This window comes from Arachis ipaensis, chromosome B9 (genome assembly GCF_059453495.1).
Source record: "Arachis ipaensis isolate K30076 ecotype BB chromosome B9, ASM5945349v1, whole genome shotgun sequence".
NCBI classification, from domain to species: domain Eukaryota; kingdom Viridiplantae; phylum Streptophyta; class Magnoliopsida; order Fabales; family Fabaceae; genus Arachis; species Arachis ipaensis.
Window position 1 is genome coordinate 7479506 of NC_142444.1, and position 25308 is coordinate 7504813.

General features: G+C 35.5%; 3 protein-coding genes across 3 annotated transcripts; 2 read left to right on the forward strand and 1 right to left on the reverse strand.

The window, feature by feature from the left end:
- The first annotated feature begins 370 nt into the window (after positions 1-370).
- On the forward strand, positions 371-2527 carry LOC148543642 (protein FAR1-RELATED SEQUENCE 5-like). The gene has a single exon (XM_088498613.1). The coding sequence runs from the start codon at positions 389-391 to the stop codon at positions 2525-2527; it is 2139 nt and encodes a 712-aa protein (XP_088354739.1). The 5' UTR covers positions 371-388.
- A 2124-nt stretch (positions 2528-4651) lies between these two features.
- On the reverse strand, positions 4652-15319 carry LOC148543643 (uncharacterized). Its single transcript, XM_088498614.1, has 12 exons — positions 15200-15319; positions 15005-15095; positions 14672-14836; positions 12134-12688; positions 11727-12020; positions 11525-11622; positions 11350-11434; positions 11088-11225; positions 10824-10961; positions 10594-10718; positions 10311-10428; positions 4652-4780 (listed from the first exon to the last, which is right to left on the reverse strand). Exons 1-12 carry the CDS (start codon positions 15250-15252, stop codon positions 4652-4654), a joined length of 1989 nt encoding a protein of 662 aa, XP_088354740.1. The 5' UTR covers positions 15253-15319.
- Positions 15320-22948: 7629 nt separating this feature from the next.
- Positions 22949-24094, forward strand: LOC148543644 (uncharacterized). The gene is made up of 2 exons (XM_088500617.1): positions 22949-23325; positions 23407-24094. Exons 1-2 carry the CDS (start codon positions 22998-23000, stop codon positions 23886-23888), a joined length of 810 nt encoding a protein of 269 aa, XP_088356743.1. The 5' UTR covers positions 22949-22997; the 3' UTR covers positions 23889-24094.
- Positions 24095-25308: the final 1214 nt, after the last annotated feature.

Here is a 25308-nt window from a genome sequence, read left to right on the forward strand (position 1 = left end):
AGGGAAGAAGGAGCGTTTGGGAGATGGCATCGTGTAGTAGAGTAGTTCATGAAATGGGATGCGGGAATGGTGATGATTCAGATCCAGATGGTGAAATGGCTACAAGGGCGGGCGATGACGAGGTACGAATTATGTAAAATTGAAGAGCAAACTATTGGGTATGGGTGTGGGGCGATAAATTTATTTAAAGGTTTCTTTTGAGTTATCGAGAATTTATGAGCTGACGTGAAAGGTATTTAACATGTCAACTTGTGAATTCGTGCAGGAAAAAATGCTTGACATAGGAGTGGAAGAGGATGAGTTTGAGGGTTTAATTTATAAGCAGAGTGAAGGCACTACCAACACGATATCTAATGCTGGACGGGTTACTGCGGCAGATGTACTTAAGATGGAGTTCAATAGTCCAGCGGAAGCAACTATTTTCTATGAAGAGTATAGTAGGGCAAAGGGATTTGCGATGCGACAAGGGAAGAAGTTGAAAAATAGGAATGGTGATTTTGTTCGTTACACGTATCTGTGTAATAGACAAGGGTTTAGAGACAAGAAGTGGCTAGAGAAGGTGGATCGGAAGAGGGAGCACAAGGTAGTGACTCGGTGCGGGTGTCCTGTGGAGATGCGTATTAAGCCTAAAGGGGATAGTGGGAGATGGTTTGTGTCTTTTTTTGTGGAGGAACATAACCATGAGCTCCTGCCTATGAAGTATGTGGACTATCTACCTGCACACCGTAAGATATCTGATGTTGATATTGCACACATGAAGAGCATGAGGCAAGTTGGGATATCAATTCCAAAGATCTATGAGTCCATTGCTGCACAGGCGGGAGGTTTTAATTTGGTTCCGTTTACAAAGCGAGATATGTACAACGAGATTAGGCGACAAAGGGCGATGCAGAATGGTGACGTGAATGCTGCGTTGAGGGTTTTGGAGGGTGCGGCCCGGACGGACGAGAAATTGTATTGGAGGTACGAGGTTGGTGAGGGGCAGCACATGTGCGATCTATTTTGGAGTGATGGGCGAAGCCAGGATGATTATAAAGTATTTGGAGATGTACTAGCATTCGATGCAACTTACGGGCGGAACAAGTACAATCTGCCAGTAATTGTTTTTTCTGGGGTTAATCATCACAACCAGACCTGCGTGTTTGCAACTGCGATGGTTTCATGCGAGTCAATTGCATCATATGTATGGGTTTTAAGAAATTTACTGCAATGCATGGGGGGTAAAGCACCAACAGCGGTGATAACTGATGGCGATCGATCAATGCGCGTAGCTATTCAGGAAGTGTTTCCAAATGCTCACCATCGCTTATGCGCTTGGCACCTTTTGAAGAATGCAACGGTTAACGTGTGTAAACCCCGATTCACATCGTTGTTTAGACATTGCATGCTTGCTGATGTTGAGGTTGGGGAGTTTGAGTTGCTTTGGGATGCCATGCTGGAGGAGTGTGGGGTTAGGGAGTTAGAGTGGGTCAAGGACGTATACGAGAAGAAGTCTTCATGGGCAACTGCTTACATACGGGGCAGGTTTTATGCTGGGCTCCGCACAACATCTCGGTGCGAGTCATTGCACGCAAAGTTAGGGAGATTTGTGGAAAGGCGATACGGCATACTTGAGTTTGTAACCAATTTTCAACGATGTGTGGACTTCCTGAGGGACAATGAGGAAGAGCTTGACTTCCGATCATCGTACGGGACACCGGTGCTTCAAACACAGTTCCCGGAGTTAGAAAAGTCAGGAGCAATAAACTTCACAAGGGAAATATTCTCAAGATATCGTGAGTCACTTAAAAGGTGTGTTCGGATCACCATATTGGAGTGCATCGAGCGTGACGATAGGTGTGTGTATGTAACACAGAAGTATAGAAGACCGAATTCACGGTGGGATGTGGTTCATATGAAAGGGAAAGAGGAGTTTCTTTGCAGTTGCCTGAGGATGGAGTCATTTGGTTTGCCATGTGTTCACATTCTAGCAGTTTTGGTTAGGTTAGATATTGATTCCCTTCCTAAGAGTCTTGTGTTGGCGCGGTGGTCCAAAGCAGCGAAGGAAGATCTTTGTTACGAACCGTTAAGCAGCCGATATGGTGATGCGGGTGTTTTGTATCGGAGTAGAGTGGGTGCATTCCTCCAGCACTGCAAGCGGTTAGCAAAAGTAGCATGTATTAGGGAGGAGGACTTTAGGCAATATTTAGCTAAGGTTGTAGAGGATACATGTTGGCTTGAAAAAAAAAATGGACTAGGAGGTGCAGTTGCTGGGAATGGAGCTGGCAACAGTGGGGGAGGGGTTAGGGATCCTATTAGTGTCAAGACGAAAGGCACAGGACGTGGTAATGAACCTCTTGGGTGTAGGGGTATCAAGCGGCGTAAGTGCAGCACATGCGGTTGTGTTGGTCATCGAAGGACCCGGTGTCCCAATGCTCCACCGACATCAGCACCCTCAACCCAGGGCGAGGGTGCGAACATGTTATCACAAACTGTTAACGTGGTAAGCACGAAAACCTTGATTCACTTCAGACATACCTTCCCCTAGATTGGACGTATCATGTTATGAATGTTGTTCTAAAATATTAGAAACACGTGTTCAAGAATTAGTGGTACTGAACAGTGTGTGAAATTAACAATATGATGACAATGATGTGTGTTCATGATGCCGTGCAGGGTCCGTAAAGGTAGGAAGAAGGGAGAATTGTGTTGATGATCCTTGTAGCGGTTTCGACGTATTAATTGGTGGGTATTCGCAAGTTCTCATTCAGCGTGGGTTGCTAATGGTGCAAGTATGTGTTATTGGTCATGCTGATGTGTTGGGATGTATGTGGATTGAAGTGTGTTGAGTATGTAATGATCTTGAATTTTTAACTAGATTTGTTAACCTTTTAATGACAGCGGATTCTGTGGTTGGGTTGATCGTATGATATGGTCATTTTAATACCACTATGAAAGTATTGTATGTTAATTTTAAAGATAATTTTTATAGCAAGTATATTTTATGCTTCCGAGGTTTTGTGCTCCCCAACAATGTGGTTTAGATAATCTTGATTTTTTTTTCAAATGCAAGAGAAATTGAGTTCACTTCTGAGATTTTCATTACACTTGAAAGGGATATCAAATGTGCTAGACATTTTGGAGTCATGTTTTAAGGGAACTGTTTCAGCACAAGGTCATGATTTGCATCATCTCCAAGAGAGCGTGTTAAAGACAAAGCAGGTTTAGTCTTGGAAGATTTTCTTTTTGATAGAGTGATTGTATAACTATTTTTATCTTTTTTTTGCTGATATTTTTGTTTTTGCTTGTTGCTTGCTTGGCTCATGATGATTGGCTGAGAATCTTCATTATATATATGCAGATATTATCTTCTTTTTCTGTTATTTTGAGACAGAGATATTATATATGCTAATTTTTTCCCATTTAATAACAGGGTCTTGGTCTAGTATTTATCAAAGTAAATACACAGCTGTTTGTTAAGCCGTAAGTGTACTAAGAATCCCTCCTTCCGAAAGTAACAATGAGGAGCTATGGTCTTGTAGTCCCTATGCAATGACCATGTTACATTTTGTAATATTTGCTGTTAAGGTTGATCTGTTGTTTTTCTTTTGAGATTATTATATATTTATTATTCTGTTAGGAAGCTTGAAGCTTCCTTCCTGAAATTTCTGGTGCAGCATCACACCCTAAAGTTACTGAAGTGCTATTAGAAAGGAATAGCCCTGACACAGCTCTGATGGTTTTTAGGTGGGCTGGTGGTGATGGTGTGCCTCAATATTTCACTTAGAGACGCTGTGACTGCAGTGCGGGCAAGGATCGAGTGTGGACTTCTGACTGAAGCATTTATGCATCAGAGGAATCTCTGCACAAGGGTGAAAGAAAAGAGCTTCAATAATGGATCACCTCTACAGACTGCTGATGTACCAAAAGGGCTATTTAGTTATTGGGTGGAGGTCTTGGTAACCGAGATTTGTTGCCTCTGTATAAGGAGGAACTTAGTGGATAGAATGCTAGAATTGCCATAGAATTCTAAAGAAGAAAAATATATAGACAGGAGTCATTTGGATTGTGCTACTGAAGAACCCAGGATTTTATGCCGTTATCATGATGAATATATGTTCTGGATCTTGTTTCTAATTTTCCTTTTTTTCCAAGTAGTAAAATATCATATTTTTAAGGAACATGTACGTTCATTAATTTTTGATGATAGGAAATGTAAGATGTGGTGCGAAAAGTCGTGTAAATGTTGTATAATTCTGTTATGAAGAAAGGTATGGAAACCTGTGGCACACTGAACGGTAAGCAGGTGTGGTTGAATAGTGCAGGATAAACTGGAAACACTTTACTAGATAAAGAGTAGTACGTTACATTAAGCCACATTCAAATAAGATTCAGTGCAGCCCATGCGACATCTGCGGATATGTGGCCAAGGTGAATATGCGCTTACATAGACCGCATGGTTGTTACAATCCTAAAGCCAAAATACCAGAAATCTAGTTACTCACATCACAGCGACTGAGTACTGAAGCCTAACATCCCTAACAACATTACCGTAACCCCGAGTGATAGAAGGTATTTGACATTTCTATTCACAATACATCCAAAAGCAAAAAATACAAGTCACATGGTTATCAAAATAGATCAAAATAGAGGGGGATCAAAGTAGCCAGCACTATTCAGGGCGATCCATGAGATCACGCCAAAGCAGCTCCGCTTTAACATCTATGAAGCATCCATTTTCATTTGCGTCACAGCTAGCAATGCTAGTAGCAGTCCGCATTCGTACCGCTTCAGGGTTGATCTGCATAATGATAGTTACAGTGTCATGAACAATTCAAGTAAAATAAGCACAAACAGCGTTATCAGGGTTAAAAATTATCAATTGTTGTGTCTTGAAGCTATTGTTTAATAAAGGGCATTGCATCAAATTCACCATGGGAGCAAAAATTCGAGTTGAAAATCCCCCATCCTGCTGCAGCCAGTACAATAGCCACGTAGATGTCTCGTTGCTGCATCATAAAATCGTACATCATTGGGTCAGCGCGTTAGTGTGACGAAGCGTGTGGAAAAGTATTGGTGGAGAGGAAAAAAATCAGGCAAGGAAAAAAAGAGATCTATCCCACACATAGTAGTGCATAACTTATTGGTTCACAATAGTTTTTGTTGATACCGAACATGTGAAGAAGATACTAAACAGAATTATGTGTGCGGATAATATTAAACAGAAATACCGAACATGTGAAGTAAATTGGAGAATTTAAAGGTGCAAAAGAACTAAGAGAATGAAACAAGAAAACAACGTTTCAAGAGGAATTGCAAAAGGCATCAGTTAAACAGAAATATGTGTGCGGATAATACTAAACAGAAATACCAAACATGTGAAGAGAATTGGAGAATTTAAAGGTGCAAAAGAACTAAGACAATGAAACAAGAAAACATGGTTTCAAGAACAATTAAAAAAGGCATCAGTTAAACAGAAATATGTGTGCGGATAATACTAAACAGATATACCGAACATGTGAAGAGAATTGGAGATTTTAAAGGTGCCAAATAACTAAGACAATGAAACGAGAAAACATAGTTTCAAGAGGAATTAAAAAAGGCATCAGTTAAACAGAAATATGTGTGCGGATAATACTAAACAGAGATACCGAACATGTGAAGAGAGTTGGAGATTTTAAAGGTGCAAAAGAACCAAGACAATGAAACAAGAAAACATAGTCTCAAGAGGAATTAAAAAAGGCATCAGTTAAACAGAAATATGTGTGCGGATAATACTAAACAGAAATACCGAACATGTGAAGAGAATTGGAGAATTTAAAGGTACAAAATAACTAAGACAATGAAACGAGAAAACATAGTTTCAAGAGGAATTAAAATAGGCATCAGTTAAACAGAAATATGTGTCCGGATAATACTAAACAGAAATACCGAACATGTGAAGAGAATTGGAGATTTTAAAGGTGCAAAAGAACCAAGACAATGAAACACGAAAACATAGTTTCAAGAGGAATTAAAAAAGGCATCAGTTAAACAGAAATATGTGTGCGGATAATACTAAACAGAAATACCAAACATGTGAAGAGAATTGGAGATTTTAAAGGTACAAAATAACTAAGACAATGAAATGAGAAAACATAGTTTCAAGAGGAATTAAAAAAGGCATCAGTTAAACAGAAATATGTGTGCGGATAATACTAAACAGAAATACCAAACATGTCAAGAGAATTGGAGATTTTAAAGGTGCAAAAGAACCAAGACAATGAAAGAAGAAAACATAGTTTCAAGAGGAATTAAAAAAGGCATCAGTTAAACAGAAATATGTGTGCGGATAATACTAAACAGAGATACCGAACATGTGAAGAGAATTGGAGATTTTAAAGGTGCAAAAGAACCAAGACAATGAAACACGAAAACATAGTTTCAAGAGGAATTAAAAAAGGCATCAGTTAAACAGAAATATGTGTGCGGATAATACTAAACAGAAATACCAAACATGTGAAGAGAATTGGAGATTTTAAAGGTACAAAATAACTAAGACAATGAAATGAGAAAACATAGTTTCAAGAGGAATTAAAAAAGGCATCAGTTAAACAGAAATATGTGTGCGGATAATACTAAACAGAAATACCAAACATGTCAAGAGAATTGGAGATTTTAAAGGTGCAAAAGAACCAAGACAATGAAAGAAGAAAACATAGTTTCAAGAGGAATTAAAAAAGGCATCAGTTAAACAGAAATATGTGTGCGGATAATACTAAACAGAGATATCGAACATGTGAAGAGAGTTGGAGAATTTAAAGGTGCAAAAGAACCAAGACAATGAAACAAGAAAACATAGTCTCAAGAGGAATTAAAAAAGGCATCACTTAAACAGAAATATGTGTGCGGATAATACTAAACTGAAATACCGAACATGTGAAGAGAACTGGAGAATTTAAAGGTGCATCAGATCTAAGACAACGAAAGAAGAAAACATAGTTTCAAGAGGAATTAAAAAAGGCATCAGTTAAACAGAAATACGTGTGCGGATAATACTAAAAAGAAATACCGAACATGTGAAGAGAATTGGAAAATTTAAAGGTACAAAATAACTAAGACAATGAAACGAGAAAACATAGTTTCAAGAGGAATTAAAAAAGGCATCAGTTAAACAGAAATATGTGTCCGGATAATACTAAACAGAAATACCGAACATGTGAAGAGAATTGGAGATTTTAAAGGTGCAAAAGAACCAAGACAATGAAACAAGAAAACATAGTTTCAAGAGGAATTAAAAAAGGCATCAGTTAAACAGAAATATGTGTGCGGATAATACTAAACAGAGATACCGAACATGTGAAGAGAATTGGAGATTTTAAAGGTACAAAATAACTAAGACAATGAAATGAGAAAACATAGTTTCAAGAGGAATTAAAAAAGGCATCAGTTAAACAGAAATATGTGTGCGGATAATACTAAACAGAAATACCAAACATGTCAAGAGAATTGGAGATTTTAAAGGTGCAAAAGAACCAAGACAATGAAAGAAGAAAACATAGTTTCAAGAGGAATTAAAAAAGGCATCAGTTAAACAGAAATATGTGTGCGGATAATACTAAACAGAGATACCGAACATGTGAAGAGAATTGGAGATTTTAAAGGTGCAAAAGAACCAAGACAATGAAACACGAAAACATAGTTTCAAGAGGAATTAAAAAAGGCATCAGTTAAACAGAAATATGTGTGCGGATAATACTAAACAGAAATACCAAACATGTGAAGAGAATTGGAGATTTTAAAGGTACAAAATAACTAAGACAATGAAATGAGAAAACATAGTTTCAAGAGGAATTAAAAAAGGCATCAGTTAAACAGAAATATGTGTGCGGATAATACTAAACAGAAATACCAAACATGTCAAGAGAATTGGAGATTTTAAAGGTGCAAAAGAACCAAGACAATGAAAGAAGAAAACATAGTTTCAAGAGGAATTAAAAAAGGCATCAGTTAAACAGAAATATGTGTGCGGATAATACTAAACAGAGATATCGAACATGTGAAGAGAGTTGGAGAATTTAAAGGTGCAAAAGAACCAAGACAATGAAACAAGAAAACATAGTCTCAAGAGGAATTAAAAAAGGCATCACTTAAACAGAAATATGTGTGCGGATAATACTAAACTGAAATACCGAACATGTGAAGAGAACTGGAGAATTTAAAGGTGCATCAGATCTAAGACAACGAAAGAAGAAAACATAGTTTCAAGAGGAATTAAAAAAGGCATCAGTTAAACAGAAATACGTGTGCGGATAATACTAAAAAGAAATACCGAACATGTGAAGAGAATTGGAAAATTTAAAGGTACAAAATAACTAAGACAATGAAACGAGAAAACATAGTTTCAAGAGGAATTAAAAAAGGCATCAGTTAAACAGAAATATGTGTCCGGATAATACTAAACAGAAATACCGAACATGTGAAGAGAATTGGAGATTTTAAAGGTGCAAAAGAACCAAGACAATGAAACAAGAAAACATAGTTTCAAGAGGAATTAAAAAAGGCATCAGTTAAACAGAAATATGTGTGCGGATAATACTAAACAGAGATACCGAACATGTGAAGAGAGTTGGAGATTTTAAAGGTGCAAAAGAACCAAGACAATGAAACAAGAAAACATAGTCTCAAGAGGAATTAAAAAAGGCATCACTTAAACAGAAATATGTGTGCGGATAATACTAAACAGAGCTACCGAACATGTGAAGAGAACTGGAGAATTTAAAGGGGCAAAAGAACCAAGACAATGAAACGAGAAAACATAGTTTCAAGAGGAATTAAAAAAGGCATCAGTTAAACAGAAATATGTGTGCGGATAATACTAAACAGAGATACCGAACATGTGAAGAGAGTTGGAGAATTTAAAGGTGCAAAAGAACCAAGACAATGAAACAAGAAAACATAGTCTCAAGAGGAATTAAAAAAGGCATCAGTTAAACAGAAATATGTGTGCGGATAATACTAAACTGAAATACCGAACATGTGAAGAGAACTGGAGAATTTAAAGGTGCATCAGATCTAAGACAACGAAAGAAGAAAACATAGTTTCAAGAGGAATTAAAAAAGGCATCAGTTAAACAGAAATACGTGTGCGGATAATACTAAAAAGAAATACCGAACATGTGAAGAGAATTGGAAAATTTAAAGGTACAAAATAACTAAGACAATGAAACGAGAAAACATAGTTTCAAGAGGAATTAAAAAAGGCATCAGTTAAACAGAAATATGTGTCCGGATAATACTAAACAGAAATACCGAACATGTGAAGAGAATTGGAGATTTTAAAGGTGCAAAAGAACCAAGACAATGAAACAAGAAAACATAGTTTCAAGAGGAATTAAAAAAGGCATCAGTTAAACAGAAATATGTGTGCAGATAATACTAAACAGAAATACCAAACATGTCAAGAGAATTGGAGATTTTAAAGGTGCAAAAGAACCAAGACAATGAAAGAAGAAAACATAGTTTCAAGAGGAATTAAAAAAGGCATCAGTTAAACAGAAATATGTGTGCGGATAATACTAAACAGAGATACCGAACATGTGAAGAGAGTTGGAGATTTTAAAGGTGCAAAAGAACCAAGACAATGAAACAAGAAAACATAGTCTCAAGAGGAATTAAAAAAGGCATCATTTAAACAGAAATATGTGTGCGGATAATACTAAACAGAAATACCGAACATGTGAAGAGAATTGGAGAATTTAAAGGTGCAAAATAACTAAGACAATGAAACGAGAAAACATAGTTTCAAGAGGAATTAAAAAAGGCATCAGTTAAACAGAAATATGTGTCCGGATAATACTAAACAGAAATACCGAACATGTGAAGAGAAATGGAGAATTTAAAGGTGCATCAGATCTAAGACAACGAAAGAAGAAAACATACTTTCAAGATGAATTAAAAAAGTCAACAGTTAAACAGAAATACGTGTGCGGATAATACTTAACAGAAATACCGAACATGTGAAGCAAATTGGAGAATTTAAAGGTGCATAAGAACTATGACAATGAAACAAGAAAACATAGTTTGAAGAAGAATTAAAGAAGGCATCACTAAAACAGAAATATGTGTTCGGATAAAACTTAACAGAAATACCGAACCTGTGAAGAAAATTGGACAATTTAAAGGTGCATAAGAACTAAGACAACGAAACAAGGAAACATAGTTTCAAGAGGAATTAAAAAAGGCATCAGTTCATCATATATCATATTCTAACACAAGTAAATACTAGTCAGCCGGTGTAACAAGTGCAGAAAAAACAAAAGCACGATAAACTAGTGTATCGTGACTATTACGTGTACGTCCGGTTTGGTGATAAATGATAATTTCTCCTTCATACTTTGGTCACACCGCTGTCTTATATTTATCTTTCTTATATCTTCTACCCTCAACAACAACTGAAGAATATTCATGCTATAGAATAACATCATTGCAAATTAAATATAATAATAAACGAGAAAGAAGAAACACCTCACAGAATGGAACAAAAGAAAAAAAATTTCTCCTACATGGCAGACATAGTTATGGTATTCATCATTCTACATATTCTGCAAATACCTTAAAGGTAACTTGACTTACCTATCCACTGCATTTGGAATGGCTCCAGGATACTGCAAGGATCCCCAATTAGAAGGGTCTGGATTTGTGTGTCTGAAGTTGACAATGTTCCTGTCCGCCGAGAAGATTTTCCCCAGGACACGGCACTGCGAGGAAAGAAACAGTAGTTACAAATGTTTAAGGTAGGAAAATGTTTGCATGAACAAGGTACAGTAACATAGTTGGAAGGTACACGTGAAGAGATTACTTACTATGCGCCGCATGTTAGCCTCTCGACGAACAATGCTCTCGGGACTTCTGCTTACATCTAGGACAAACAAGCTTGCACCCTTCACATCCAACAACAGCATGTAGCACGTATCGATGGCCTCCCAAACAGGCACATAGACCTACATTATCGAGGGTGAAAATGCTTTTCTAACTAGCGGTAACAGTTCATCGGAGGAAACAATTATTACACAGGCAGTGATAACGAAATGACATCCAAAATAGGGTTTCATGGATAGATATCGTACGTGTTCCAGTTGGTTTGTCTCGTGCATCCACTTTGGCTGGTAATGTTTGGCCAGCTCACTAACTGGGGTGTCAAGCAGGACATCCGTTGCGAAGTTAGTTGGCAGAAACCAGGCACGGGGAGTCATGCTTTTGCGTGCCTGAACCGACCTCATCAGGCATGTTGCATTAATTATCTGCAACAACGCCAAAAGTTGAATATGTATACACAACGGGGTTGAAGGCTCAAAGTTTACATTCCAAAAAACATTTTCGATGACTTACATCAAGACATGGGGTATGTGGGGGGGCCAGTGACATGAAAAGAGCCCGAGGCAAATCGAAGAATGAATACTTAAACAAGATCTCCCTGAAATAACATCAGAACTACTTAGTAAAAAATAATATTGACGTAGTAGCACATTAGCACATAACAGAATACTCATGTTAGATGTCTCACTCGGGTGGAAGTTCTTTGCCGAAAATGTAAGCCGATAACTTGCACTCCTGCAACGAGAGTCCCATATTGTTAAATGGCCTGAACACCATTTCATACGTCTGCGAGAGTTAGAGGGTTAGAGTTAGATAGGGTATAGATTGATGGCAGTTTAGGTAAGGTAATTTGATAACAGTGTCATTGTTACACAAAGCATGGCAACTACCTTTGGGATTCGGGGTTCAGTGGGATCAACATGGTTGTTGCGACGGCCACGCCCACGGCCTCGTGCGGCCTGCCTGAGGACGGTCCTCTTCGGACGACTTTGGGTTACGGAATCCTGCATCAGCACCTGCATGTCTCGGGTCATTGAAGATGCTGGCCTGCCTAAACATGTCATCTCAATGCGCTCCAGTTTTGGCAGCTTAGCAGGTTTGCTCATAGTTGGAGTCGACGTGAATAGGCCACACAGTTCAGTTGTGCTGTCAAAGTCAGACCAAGTAGGAAGGCTTGAAATGTCCTGTTATTAAGAAATATGTTTAGAGTCGTTTGAACACATGCAAACACCTTCCAAGAACAATCCGTGCTGCAGGATGACCACAAAATTAATCAGAATGAACAACTACATCGTACCTTCTCATAAGTGGATGAAGGGATTTGAGATATCTTGCCGTGCCACTGACCACTTCCCTTTGATAGCCCAACAGCCCAGTGTTGCTGGGTAGTCATGTGCTGACTGAGGTGAGAGGCCCCCGTGATATTTCTTGGTGTTGATTTGGTTTCATCTATGACAAGGTCATCCTCCTCACATGGCGAGTCAGGTACAAAGAGGTCAAACAGGGACCCCTCTGCATTTGGGACTTGTTGTATGCCTTTGCCCTTCTCGGAGGGTGGCCTCAGATGGGTGAAGGAACCTCCTTGTTGTGTGATGCTTTTGACCTCAGTTTGGGCAGAAACAGCGGTGACGTTACCTGATTGGGGCACGACCTCTGAGGAGGTGTTCCTCTTTGTGTTGTCCTCTTGCTGCGGTGGCATACACGGCCTAGGAACCATGACGATGCTACCGCTTCGGTCATGTTGCCGTTGAGCCAAGTCAAGAATTTGGAGCAAATACCCGTCGAAGGTGGCTGTCCTCTTCTCAATGATGGCCAACCGGGACTCAATGTCCGCAAGCTTTTCATTGGAACCCTTTATTGACATCGCACATCACAAGAGTTAATACAAAATTGATTTTCATCAACAAGTAATTAACATCAGAAGAATAAACAGAATCTAAACAATGTGTATCGCAGAGCTAATCTCTATTGAACAACAGATTCACAGTGACTCAGTAAAATAGGCAATGCATATTGTCGTCAAGGGACTGTAATCAAAATTTTTACAAGGGGAAATAAGGGCCAAAAACTGAGTAGCGATTCTCCATCATGGGCTGTGCAATTTTACGTCAAGCAGTTAGCCGGTAACAGAGTTATGAAATTAGACATAATAAACACTGCAATTCGTTCAGAGTAGCAGCAAATAATCCTATTCGATTAGATATGCTAGGCATGAAAGGTTCAGTAAAACAGTAGAACAAGGAAAGAATAAAAACGGATTTCCTAGCAATGCAATTTGGGATTAGGTTGCATGTCTCAGCTGGACAATTCAATATGTAATGAAATGTTAAACCTAAAGAGTATCCTACAGAAGTGATGGATGGAAGTGGAATGAATAGAATTGGTCGCTGTTATTAAGGACTACCATTACATTATTGCAAATTATATCAGGCAAACAAACGTAAAGAGAACACAACTTAAACCCAATTCACCTTCCCCTCAAACTGACGAAGAAATAAAGACGGCAAAAGGACGTTGGCGGCAACAGAGTTTCAAGTAGAGGGATGACATGGAGGATTAAGACTTTCTGGGTCTGTGATTGATTCTCTCACCAGCCAAGGATGTCAAGGTGGAGATGATGGAATCATCGTTCGCAGATGAAAACCAAAGAAGGAGGGTTTAAAAGTTCCCGTTTGGTTAAAAACTTGTTTAATTAAAATTATTTTAGGCCTTCTGGCTGAATGAAACAATCACGTTTTGACTCGTATGGACTGGCCCGAACATAGGCCCGTTTCAAATATCCCTTTACAGTCATTATTAACCATTTACATAGAATAGTAAGACCCATTTTGAGAGGCCATTTTCAGTGCAGTCACATTGGCCAACTTCTTATGTCTCACAAACAAAAAACAGTTATAGAGTAGCATTATTATTGTCTTTACTTTCGAGAATTAAAAATATATTGAATAAGTGCCAAGTAATGCTGTGTAACGTCCAAATAAATTCTTCAAAATTTTATAAACATGTATCTTGTTCTTCATGTTTAAAAGTTTTTTTCTGTGTACGTTATAAACTACGATTAACTTATACATTAATTGACAACTAATACTTAATTCTGTATATTTTAAAAGAAACGTACTTGCTGGTAAAAAATTCATTTTTTAAATACAAAACTAATTATTTTTTGTAATTAAATTTATAATCGGTGATAACATAACTTAAATTTTTAAAATTAGTTTACTTTATTAAGGTAAAGTAAATTTATTGGTAATCTAAATGCACTATACGTTTTAACTTATATTTAATTATATGCAATGTTACATGTTAATAACAAATATTGAATAAAATTATACTAACAGTTTTTAATTTAATTTAATTATAACTGCATAATTTTTTCAATGAAATCCCCCCCCCCCCAAGAGAAGTTTCTGTATCATTTTAAAAGAAACGTACTTTCTGGTGAAAAATTGATTTTCTAAATACAAATATAAGTTCTTCTTTCTAATTAAATTTATAATCGGTTATGCCAATTTAAATTTTTAAAATTAGTTTAGTTTATTAACGTAAAGTAAATTTATTGATAATCTAAATCGACTATACTTTTTTACTTAAATTTAAATCTATGCAATGTGACACGTTAATAACAAATTTTGAATAAAATCATACCTACAGCTTTTTTTTTCATTTAATTATTCCTGGATAATATTTTCAATGATTCACAACCCCCCCCCCTCCCCAAGAGAAGTTTCATTGAAGCTCCGCGAATGTTTGAGTGTGCTGAAAATTGGTGCAAATGAAGTGCAAAGACGACAAAGTCAAACATTCCACGGTTATACACAACTGAAGTTTTACTGACTGTAACACCCGCAACAATGTCAGATACGACACACTCAGACACGGTTAGGCAACGAAACGGGTCACAAGATACCTTCTCATGAAGAAAAATGCGGGCCAGCATGTCTTTTTCCACCGCATCGTGTTCAGCCGTTGCATTAGGCTGTGAAAGCTGCTCTCGAAGGGGCTGTCAAACAAAACAGATACCACTTCAGAAGAAGCACAAAACTTCACAACTAACAACGTGAGAGACACATGGTATAGCAAAAAAGGGTTGTCGAATTTTATAAATGTATATAGTCGTCCTCCATGACAAGCCATGGAAAATGTACGTCAAGAGCAATATTTTGCTCACCCCTTCTATGGTTAGGTCAAGGTTCATGACAGCGTCCACGTGGTTTGTGGATCGGTCCCGCTCTTGTTCAATGTTTTCGCCGGGGTCCAACCTACACAGTCAATACACCAGCACAGTCAACGTCAGCAAATGTGAAGGAGAACATTTTTGTTACACTGCTAATATTGATACATGCTGCATGTATAGCGAACTTACTCTTCTAAAGGAACGTCCTGAGAATCTTGTAGAAAGGACTCCGAGGCTTCCATGTTGATCGTCCGTACGGCTTCCAGTTCGAAACTAGTGAAGATGTTGTTCCAGTTCTAACTTCTAAAAGAGGAGCAGTAATCCACTCACAGCATCTACGCTTACATATCACCCAAGCCTAGTCGTGGTAGGTGCTACATACTTTCCCTTGAGAGGACTATGTAATCATTACAAGTATGCACACATAGATACACTTAATCAGTTGACATTAACTTAAGCACATTTCCAGCTATGACCCTCTGAAAATTCCAATAAAATGGAATTTAGCACAATTCGCGCGCTAAGCACCACAAGGGTATAACCGTCATTCCGCCTATGAATCGCTACATGGACAAAGATGCCACCATGAGGCATGGACACATAAAGAAGCAAGTAGAACGGGCTAATTCTTCTCACCAAATGCATGCATGTTCCGCATGGATGCTTCTCATGGTGATCCCCTTCATGCACATATACTCAAGAACGTCTCTCTTGTTTATTTTCTCTCTCTCATTAAATGATCGCTGTATTCGAGGTTAATTTTCTGTTCATTGCTTCTAGGTCTTTCTCCATTAGGGAATTTTTTTTATTTTTTTATAGCCTTTGGGTATATGGCCAAATGCCAAAGTTTTCCTGATGTTTTTGGGGTGAACTAGTTTTTTAAATTGGGGGTAATGTTGGTTTGGGTGCTGATGATGCGATGATGTGCAATTTGTGGTATTGCTATTTTCATTTCTTTCTATTTGATGGTTAAATTTTTTCGTTCATAATTTTGTTTTAACTTATGGGTTGTGAAAAGTTTAATAATTTTAGCAGTAAATTATTTTCGAGAAAACATAATTCAGTAAAAGGAAATGTTTTTTCTTTAACAGTAACTGATCTGAACGTGATTAAAAAATAATTGAATAATTGAATACGACAAATTAATATTATTAAAAAATTTGCTTGAATTTCCATTTTAAATTTAAAGTTAAAGTTTATTTAAAAAATAATTAAAAAAGATGTTTCCTTCTTAAAATTTATTTACGAATAATTCCATAAACTTTTTATGATGAATATAAATAATAAAGTCGTACCATGATTTATTTTTTGAACAATTATTTTAACTCTGTTAGATGTTAAGTACATTAAATTTTCTCCATCATAGCAAAATGATAAACTTTCATATTTTTAAATGATAAACTTTCACACTTCTATTATATATGAAAAAAATTTGGCCCTTATAATTTTTCAAGTCATGATTACACGTCATAGTTTTTTAACTTTATCTATGACTATTTGATTGTGCAAAGTAATAATAATAATAATAATAATAATAATAATAATAATAAACTATGTGCCAGTAAAGAAAAAATCACATCACCGAATAATTAATAATTCAAAAATTAAAAACATTATTTCATTTCATGCGAAGGAATGTAAAACAAATGGCTTCAAAAAATATTAGGAGTACTGTAAAAATTTGTAATGTCCTAATAAATTACGTAAGTAAGATTTTTTTTTTAATTTTTACGATTTTATAGACTATACAAAATATTTTATATAAAATTTGGGTATATGCATGTATTTACCTAAATCAGTATGACATTACAAATTTTTATAGTCCTACTAACAAATTTTAATCTATCTGTTAAAATTGTTTTCCAAGGAATAAAATATTTTTTTTATCTAATTTAAATTACTTTATTAAAAGATTAACAATTTATAAATTAAACAAATATATATATATATATTTTTTTTTTCCATGCCTTAAAAAAAACTGACAAAATGTTCACTTGCGAGACTTTTTTAAAATATTGATAATCTAGCTATCAATTCAAATTCTATACAGTACTCTTCAGCTCATTCTTGATAGGTGATAAATATTTTCAAAGACTCTCGTAATTAAGTTGTTTGTTAGCTCATTTTTTCTTTTCAAATAGTTTTATATGGAATAAAATATATCTTTTAAAATATTTCTTTAAATATTTCTTTTAAATGTCTTAGAGGCATGTGGCGTGTTACGTGTCGCTAACCTGGCACATCAACCAATCATCTGGTGACATGTGGCCCTTAGCGTGACATGTCATCATCTAACTGACGGCAGAATCAATTTGACTTACGTTTTATCATTCAATGACTAACACAGCAGGAAAATAATTTTCATGCCCAATTTGAAAAATGCCTTAAATTTCAGGGACAAATTTGGCTATTTACTCTTCTTCATTGTCGTAATTGAAACATTTATTTATAATTGCAATCAATTAACAAATCAAACGTACAATACTTGTCGTGTTTCTTTTTTAATTCTTTGACAGATTTATTATCGTATCATAGTCACATATTCGTGACCACGTCGTTCTCTGCAGTTTCATCTGCAGTTCCTTCCCGCAACTCGGTCAGGACTCTGTCTTTCATTATCTATTGTTGCATCACACGCGCCTCCACACGCTCACTAAAGATCATTGCTTTCCCTCTCACTGAAGCGTCATATCCCATTTAGAGGTAGCGGTGTGCATGGCCCGGCCCGGCCCGGCCCTGTCCGGCCGTGCCCCGAACAATGTATACTCTAATTTCGTGTGATTTCACCGGGTCTAGGACTGGGTAAGGGTCTCAGAAATAGACCCCGTCATTAATTCGGGTCGGATCAGGGCATAACTCTGGTCACCCAAAATCAGGCCGGTGGCCCGGTCATTGTACACAACTAATATTTTGTGTTATTAGTAATGGATGATGGTCATTCTTATGTGGAATTTAAGTATCGTAATCCTTAATATTTCGTGTTATTAGTTATTATAAGACTATAAGTTAATGTTTTATGTTTAAAAGGCATAAGATTTTAGACTAATGCATAGTATTGTATTATTTGTATTGTTTAAATATTTGGTGTTATTAGACAATATTAGTATTGATTACGGTTATGTTTTAATGGTTGGCATCTTGAAAATTTGGATATTTTCACATGCTAGCTTATAAGATGGTATCAATGTAATATAATATTAACGCCCCAGTTTTTACCCGATATAATTGTGACCCAAAAGTGTATAGGCTTCATTGGATCTAGGGTTGGGTTCGGGTCTCATCCATAGGCCAGGTGTATATTTCGGGCCAGGTGTGGGTCACGTCAAACCCGGTTTCACTCGACCCATTCACACCCCTAAAAGTAGACATAGTTGACGAATAAAACAAAACATTTTATTAAAAAGGACGATATTAAAACGAAAAAAATGTAACGGATGATTCTATATTAAAAATTACGTTTATCATGGCTTCGACTCTGACCTTCAATTCTAGGGATCAAGACAATACTTATCTCTTAAAAATATTTTGGATAGGATTAGATTTTCAAAATCAAATTATGTAATTCAAATTGCACCGCAAATAAATTCGTTTTTTAATTTGCATATGGATGCATTAGTGGTGTTGGATTCTGATATGGGAGAGAGAGGTGCTTCACAATTTTGTGGTGTCAGTGAAACCACAACTCGGACCCTGCGAGTTCCCATTCACCACACGGACCGTCAGAGTTGCGTTTCACTAAACGCACGGTCCGATTTGATGCAGCCTGGACACGCATCGCGCGGCAGCTTCTCCCCGAACCGTGCCGTGAAACCAAACAAAGACCCATGCCATAGTTGTCAGAACCGAACCGGTGATCGAACCGGTCAGGTTACTGGTTTATTGGTTTATTGGTTCAACCGATGAGTTACTGGTCCAACTAGTAAAACCGGTCTCATGTAAATAAAAAATATAAAATAATAAGAAACCTAACATTAAAATTTAAAATACATATTTTTACTAATATTTTAAGAAAAATTAAGTCTCAAATTCTATAAATAACTAATAGAAAGATAGACATAAAATTAGTCCGTACTACTATAATAATATCTTAGTTGGACACAGTAACAATAACAATCTATAAACTATATCCAAAGAGTAATTTTAAAATCTAAATATCTTTATATAATTAAATAATTATATATAAATTTATTTTTTTAGAATAAGTAATTTTTATTTTATTTTAAAATTAATTAATTTGTACTTCAGTTAAAAAATAATTAATTTAAAAAATATTGAATTAAGTATTTTTGTATATATATATATATATATATATATATATATATATATATATATTAGTTAGGATATTATATAACATACAATATATATGCGATAAAGGCATGAAATATTCTAAAAGAACAAACTACTGCAGTGGTAGTTAGCTTGGTCTCTCTTTGAGAAGGGCCAAGTTTGAGTCCTGCCTTGCATTCCATTTTTTAAAAATTTCCCAACCCGCACGCTGACATCAGCATGACATCATCAATGTGCGGGATTGACCGTTGACTGTGCTTGTTGACCGAACCGGTTCGGTTTAAGTTCGTACCGATTTTGACCGGTTTAATCGGTTCGTACCGGTTTTGACCGGTTTATTCCTTAAACCGTCAATATACTAAACCAGACCGGTACATGGTCCGATTCATCAGTTTTTCAGTCGAACCGACCGATCCGGTCCGATTTTTACAACTTTGACCCATGCAATCCACTCTCATTATCCGGTTACAATCACTTTAAGATTTCACTTTCAACTTCACTTCCACCTTCTACTTCTACCTCTCTCCGTTTAAATTTTTTTTAATTTTTTTATATTTCATAATTATAACTATTATTGTTAGGTGGCCAATTATTATTGTTGTGGTTAGAAATTGAATTTAGGAATTATTATCATTTTTTATCAGATATAGGTTTTTTTTAATTTTATTAATATTTTATAATTAAAATTATTATTGTTAGGAAGTTTGTTATTGTTGTTGTTATTGTTAGAAGTTGAATACAAATCTGTATTATTTTTGTACTTTATCATTTAAAATAATACATTTTCAAAAGTAGTCTATTATCCATTTTTCTTACTCTACTAAATAATAACAGAAATCATACTAACAAATTTTTGGATAACATACCATGAAGGAGAAAAATACAAATGCAGAGAACCAGAGGAAGAAGAAGAGCAAGCTTGAAGAAGAACACGGAATCTGATATTTTCAATAAACCTAAATCGGACCTACCGTTTCTCATTGGCAGATTCAAATTAATATTTAAAAAAAGGAAACTCGGATCCTACCATTTCATTTTCAGCTTCATAAAAATTATATATATACAAAACGCACGGTCCATTTTGCATTGTTAAAATTCAAATTCCAGCCATCAACAAGTTCGTACCCTCCGACTTGTTTGTTTATTTTTGCTTAACAAGTTTTTTCATCCGAGTTCTTTCACCTAAAAATGACATAAAACTATTCCACCTTCTCGTCTATTTCTCGCTATTTTCATATCCGGGAAAAGCAAACTAACGAATTCCATAACTAAAAAATTGAGCCAAATAAATTTTGTATTCCAGATAGATTAATTTTTGACGCAAAACTGATCGAAATGCCTTCCCGAATACCTCTATCATCACAGACATCCCGAAGCACCAACGTAGATCCAATCCAAGCCGTGTAAGTTTAATCATGCCGTATACATCTCATCCCACAATAATTTGCTGCAAAAAGAACATCACACCATGTCAAGTCTCACCATTGCGCACACAATCACGTGCATTACAATATTCGAGGTACAAGATCTTCCATGACTACAGTACAATCACAGCTTAATGGAGGGAAACTTAGTTTGCTCTCCCGCCAAATAATAACATGACACAATGGTGCATTCAGGGCACTTTTGTTATGGGCGATATAAAAAGATTGTTGAGTATTAATCAAATGGTTGATTACTGTCTTTCTTAATACACGGATTTTATTTTCTGAAATTTATATTTCTAAAGACCGTCCAATTTCTAATAATTATAAAATACAAATGTAAAGGTTTAACGTTTATAGCTAAATAAAATTTTAAATAAACAAAACGCTAACTTTCCAATGGGCATGTTTTAAGAAAAGAAATAGTAACTAACAAATTTAATTTTAAATTTACAATCGTCCCATAAAAAATAATATATTTAATCTCGACATTATTTAAAGAATACCACTAAAGGGATAACACCAACATAAAAAAAAATGGTCTTCCAGTGCTAAATTATATGGCAGAAATTTATCTGCAATCAATTTCACTTAAAATTATTATTAGATAGATGATACGTGTTATTATTTGGTTTTAAAAAAATTGAATTTTTTAATATAAATTATTTAATTAAAAAATCAATTAATATAATTATGATGTTAGAATTTTTACCCGTATTTTATTTTAAAAATAAATTGACTAATTTACATTAATAAATAATAATTAATTGTTTATTATATAATTTTTTAACCTTTTTTTAATATGTATAAATTATTCAAAAATAATTATTGAATATGTTGGACCAGCTCAATGTTAATCAGACTTTTCTTGTTATCAAATATAACAAAAATTAATTCCAAACAAAATTATGCTATTTTATAGGATTTAATTTTTTTATTGTCTCTTCATAAAGTTTTTACAAAACTCACCTATCACATTGACTAAACGTATTTATTTACGTAAACTTTGTTTATGGACTAACCGAACTTGTTTACGTTTTAATATGATTTAAACTGTATTAGTATTTTCTCATTTTTTTATCAATTTAATTTCAGTTATATAATTAGAATTTTAAAATATAAAATTTGAATTACTTTGTAATTTAAAATTTAAATAGACATAATTTAAATTAATCATTCATAAAAAAATGTATGAAAATACAATAAAAAAATTTAGACCCTAAAAAATATCATGATTTTTATTATGAGAATTAAATCTTTTTTATATTTTATAATAGAAATAAAAAATGTTATTAACATTGAGCTGCTCCATTATACAGATAATTTTCTTCTTTTAATAATTTTTAATTATAATTTTGGTTAAAAAAATTATATAGTAAACAATTAACTACAATTTTTCAATTTAAATTAGTCAACTTCTATTTTAAATAAAATACAGTAAAAAATCTAACATTATAGCTATATTAATTAGTTTTTTAATTAATTATTTGTATACAAAAATCGATTTATTTTTAAAATTGATAACATGTATTGCTCAATCAAAAACAACTTCATATAAATTCGATTCGTGGTGACTTCTCACCAAATCAGTTACTAAGCCTTCGTTAACAGTTTTTCCCAGCTAAGAGTTAACAAAGAAACCCCTTTTTGAATTTTCCCATCTTCTCCTCAATACATCTTTGACCTCTTAAATCTAAAGTTACACTTGAAGCTTATGCACAGTAATATGAACATTATCATTTAGTCATTAACAGATGCCTATGGTTTCTTTTTGTCTTATTATCCATCATTAATCAATATCAACGAGGCCATCAGTACTCCTAACATCGACATTATACCACCCTAAACAAATACAATCAAAACCCCTCACATGATCTACCTCCCACTTGGCTTTCACATTGTGATCTAACAAAATTCTTACCCATTCCTCTTTAAACTAATTGAACCACAAGATTAATATTCCCAAAATTGCCGCACCAAATATTTTGGAACGAGACCGCCAAATTTGTGCTAACAAATTTTGTTACCACACAAATTTAAATATGATCTGAAACCATAAGCTTTTTCAAAGCAATCACTAGGGGTGGAGGGGTCCACAAGACTAATTAGGAATCGGATTCCCCTGCAACTATGTCAGCTAAGCCCCCCCAATTGCAGTCGAAAAATTCCCCCTCTTGTATCCAAGCCTTCACCTCACCAGTGACCACACTTGCACGCCTATAAAACCTCCATTTTTTTCCATTTCTTAACCGCTCCTTCGACGAACAACATTCACAATGGCTGGTCGAACCTCACCATATTACTACTGTGTCTTCAACGGATGGATCCCCGGGATATACACATCCTTAGAAGAACTTATTGAGCAGATTACTGAGTTCGACGACTGTTGCTGGGAAAAATACCACACATTGGCCCAGGCGGAGCAGGCGTGGCTTTCTTTCTTTGGCGGTGGAGACCCGGAAGAGGGCAAGAGACGCATACAACTTGGGGAAGCACCGGATGCCGTTGAGACCGATGACTATCGCGACAAGCAGCGACTTGCCTTGAGAGCCTTGCATGCAAGGTTCCACCGGTTTCAATACGACTTAGCAAATATCCCAGAAAGTAAGTGGTCCCCTATACTCATGTACTACCTCCTTCACTTTTCCTTCACACTATGTCCTAACCAAATGCACTGCCGCGTAGGTCGTGATCTAGTTCCGCAGACTCCGCCGAATGAGCCGTTGCTTCAACAAAGCATGAGATCCTACCTAGCCATGGCTTGCGAGAAGATGGACATTCCTGGCCCCATATATAGGATCCTCAACCAAAGATACCCTGATGGTCGTACTTGCTATCGACATCTCGTTTCCGTCGTCCCTCCTTCATCATTTGAAGCCCTGGTAGTTGTCGGACGTATAGCTTTCAACCCGACCCTCTCCATCGAGGACGCTGCTCGGCTATGCATCCGAGAGATCTGTAAGAAGGAAGATTGCTACGTCCTAGACTACAATTATGATCTGGTGGGCATGTGGAAACAGAAATACATTCAACTCTGCAAAGAAACTAGCACCCTCAAGGCCAGGCTCAAAGACGTCACTGACTCAAAGGTTGCGCTGCAAGAGAGGATCTTCACCATTGACGGCCTCCGCCATGGCAGGTGTGGTGGTCAACCTTCCAATCGCTGAGGCTGGCGACGAAGGTACCTGCCATGTAACACCCCTGCCTGCCATCCGTCTCTTCCCACCACCACCTTAAAAGCAACTGCTCTACTTCAATGAAAACCAAAGTCTAAATCCTCCATCTTTTCTACTTTTTCTTTTTAGCTTTTTATCCTCTGTTCGGCTAGCCCACCATCCGTCAACTACAACCTTATGCTTTTATTGTCTACAGATTATCTTACTACTACAATGCAAGTCATTGCAACTTATAATGATCCCAGCATTATGTAGATGTCTAACGCCCATCTTCCTTTACATTCGTTAAAGATTTCCTTCAGCGATGGCTCGAATCAAACTGACTTTTACTAGAAACATACAATCAACAACACATGATATAATCCACTAATAAATAGGCCGTCAATGCTCTTCAACCTTTGGATTTAATGACGTGCCAATAAAAACAACCAACCCTACCCATCAATCATTATCTTAAATTTATTATACGGCCTCAACAACCACAACAATACAAACAAAATTCAACCTTAATCTACTTCAGAAAAATAACAAAATACTCCACATTTATTCTCTATTCTTTTCCCTTACTATTTACTTACTCAACAAACGCTATGTTATTTACTCCCCCTCACGTCTGTCATCAAACTAAACCACGCTTATTACCCTTTAACTATATACGTTTTAATTTGAATTTGAATTTTATTTATATGGCCATCTAAAAAAAATTTTCATTCAGATCTTTCAAATCAATGCGATTCTAACAATTATATTTCCCACATACATAATTACAAAATCCCTTTTCATTCTAATTTAATACAAATAACAGTATTTGTATTTGTATTATTTAATTCTTTGTATATGATGTTAATGTATTTACACACTCAATTTTCTTGTACAGCTTACAATTAAATAGCTTCTTTTTATTAAACCTTGGATTTCTAACTATCAAATAATCATGACTTGTCTGTTTTTGTATTTGAAATTACTTTAAAGCTGAATTAAGTACTTCTTAGGGTGTGTTTGGTTTAGCGTTAGAAGGAAGAGAAGCACGTTTGATCGCATTAAACACTTCCTCGTTTTGCTTGGATGCTTTTTTTTCTTTAAACGCCAACGTGATTCTAGATTCTTAACGTACGTTTATAAAAAACTAGAAATTGAAGCTTCTGTGTTTAGATAATCACGTTAGGATTGGATTTATTTTGTTTTATCACTTCTATCCTTTACTTCCTTAGTTGTAGTCCCTTTAGTATTCAAATATTTGAAATATATAATTATATTTTTTATTAAATTTTTACTCTTGATTTTGTATAAAAAAAATATTTTTGTTTCGCTTTGTTAAAATTTATAAGTGTAATTCTTGTATATTAATTTATTATTATAATTTTATTATAATATAAATTATTGGGTAAAAAACACAAATAAGCCAACGGAG

Bases quoted from the DNA above. Each gene is read 5' to 3' on its own strand.
- LOC148543642 (XM_088498613.1), top strand. From the start codon at position 389: ATGGAGTTCAATAGTCCAGCGGAAGCAACTATTTTCTATGAAGAGTAT.
- LOC148543643 (XM_088498614.1), bottom strand. From the start codon at position 15,252: ATGGAAGCCTCGGAGTCCTTTCTACAAGATTCTCAGGACGTTCCTTTA. The intron at 15,096-15,199 runs GTAAGTTCGCTA...TTGACTGTGTAG, and splicing joins CAGGACGTTCCTTTAGAAGA to GTTGGACCCCGGCGAAAACA. The intron at 10,719-10,823 runs GTAAGTAATCTC...CTTTCCTCGCAG, and splicing joins AGGCTAACATGCGGCGCATA to TGCCGTGTCCTGGGGAAAAT.
- LOC148543644 (XM_088500617.1), top strand. From the start codon at position 22,998: ATGGCTGGTCGAACCTCACCATATTACTACTGTGTCTTCAACGGATGG. The intron at 23,326-23,406 runs GTAAGTGGTCCC...ACTGCCGCGTAG, and splicing joins CTTAGCAAATATCCCAGAAA to GTCGTGATCTAGTTCCGCAG.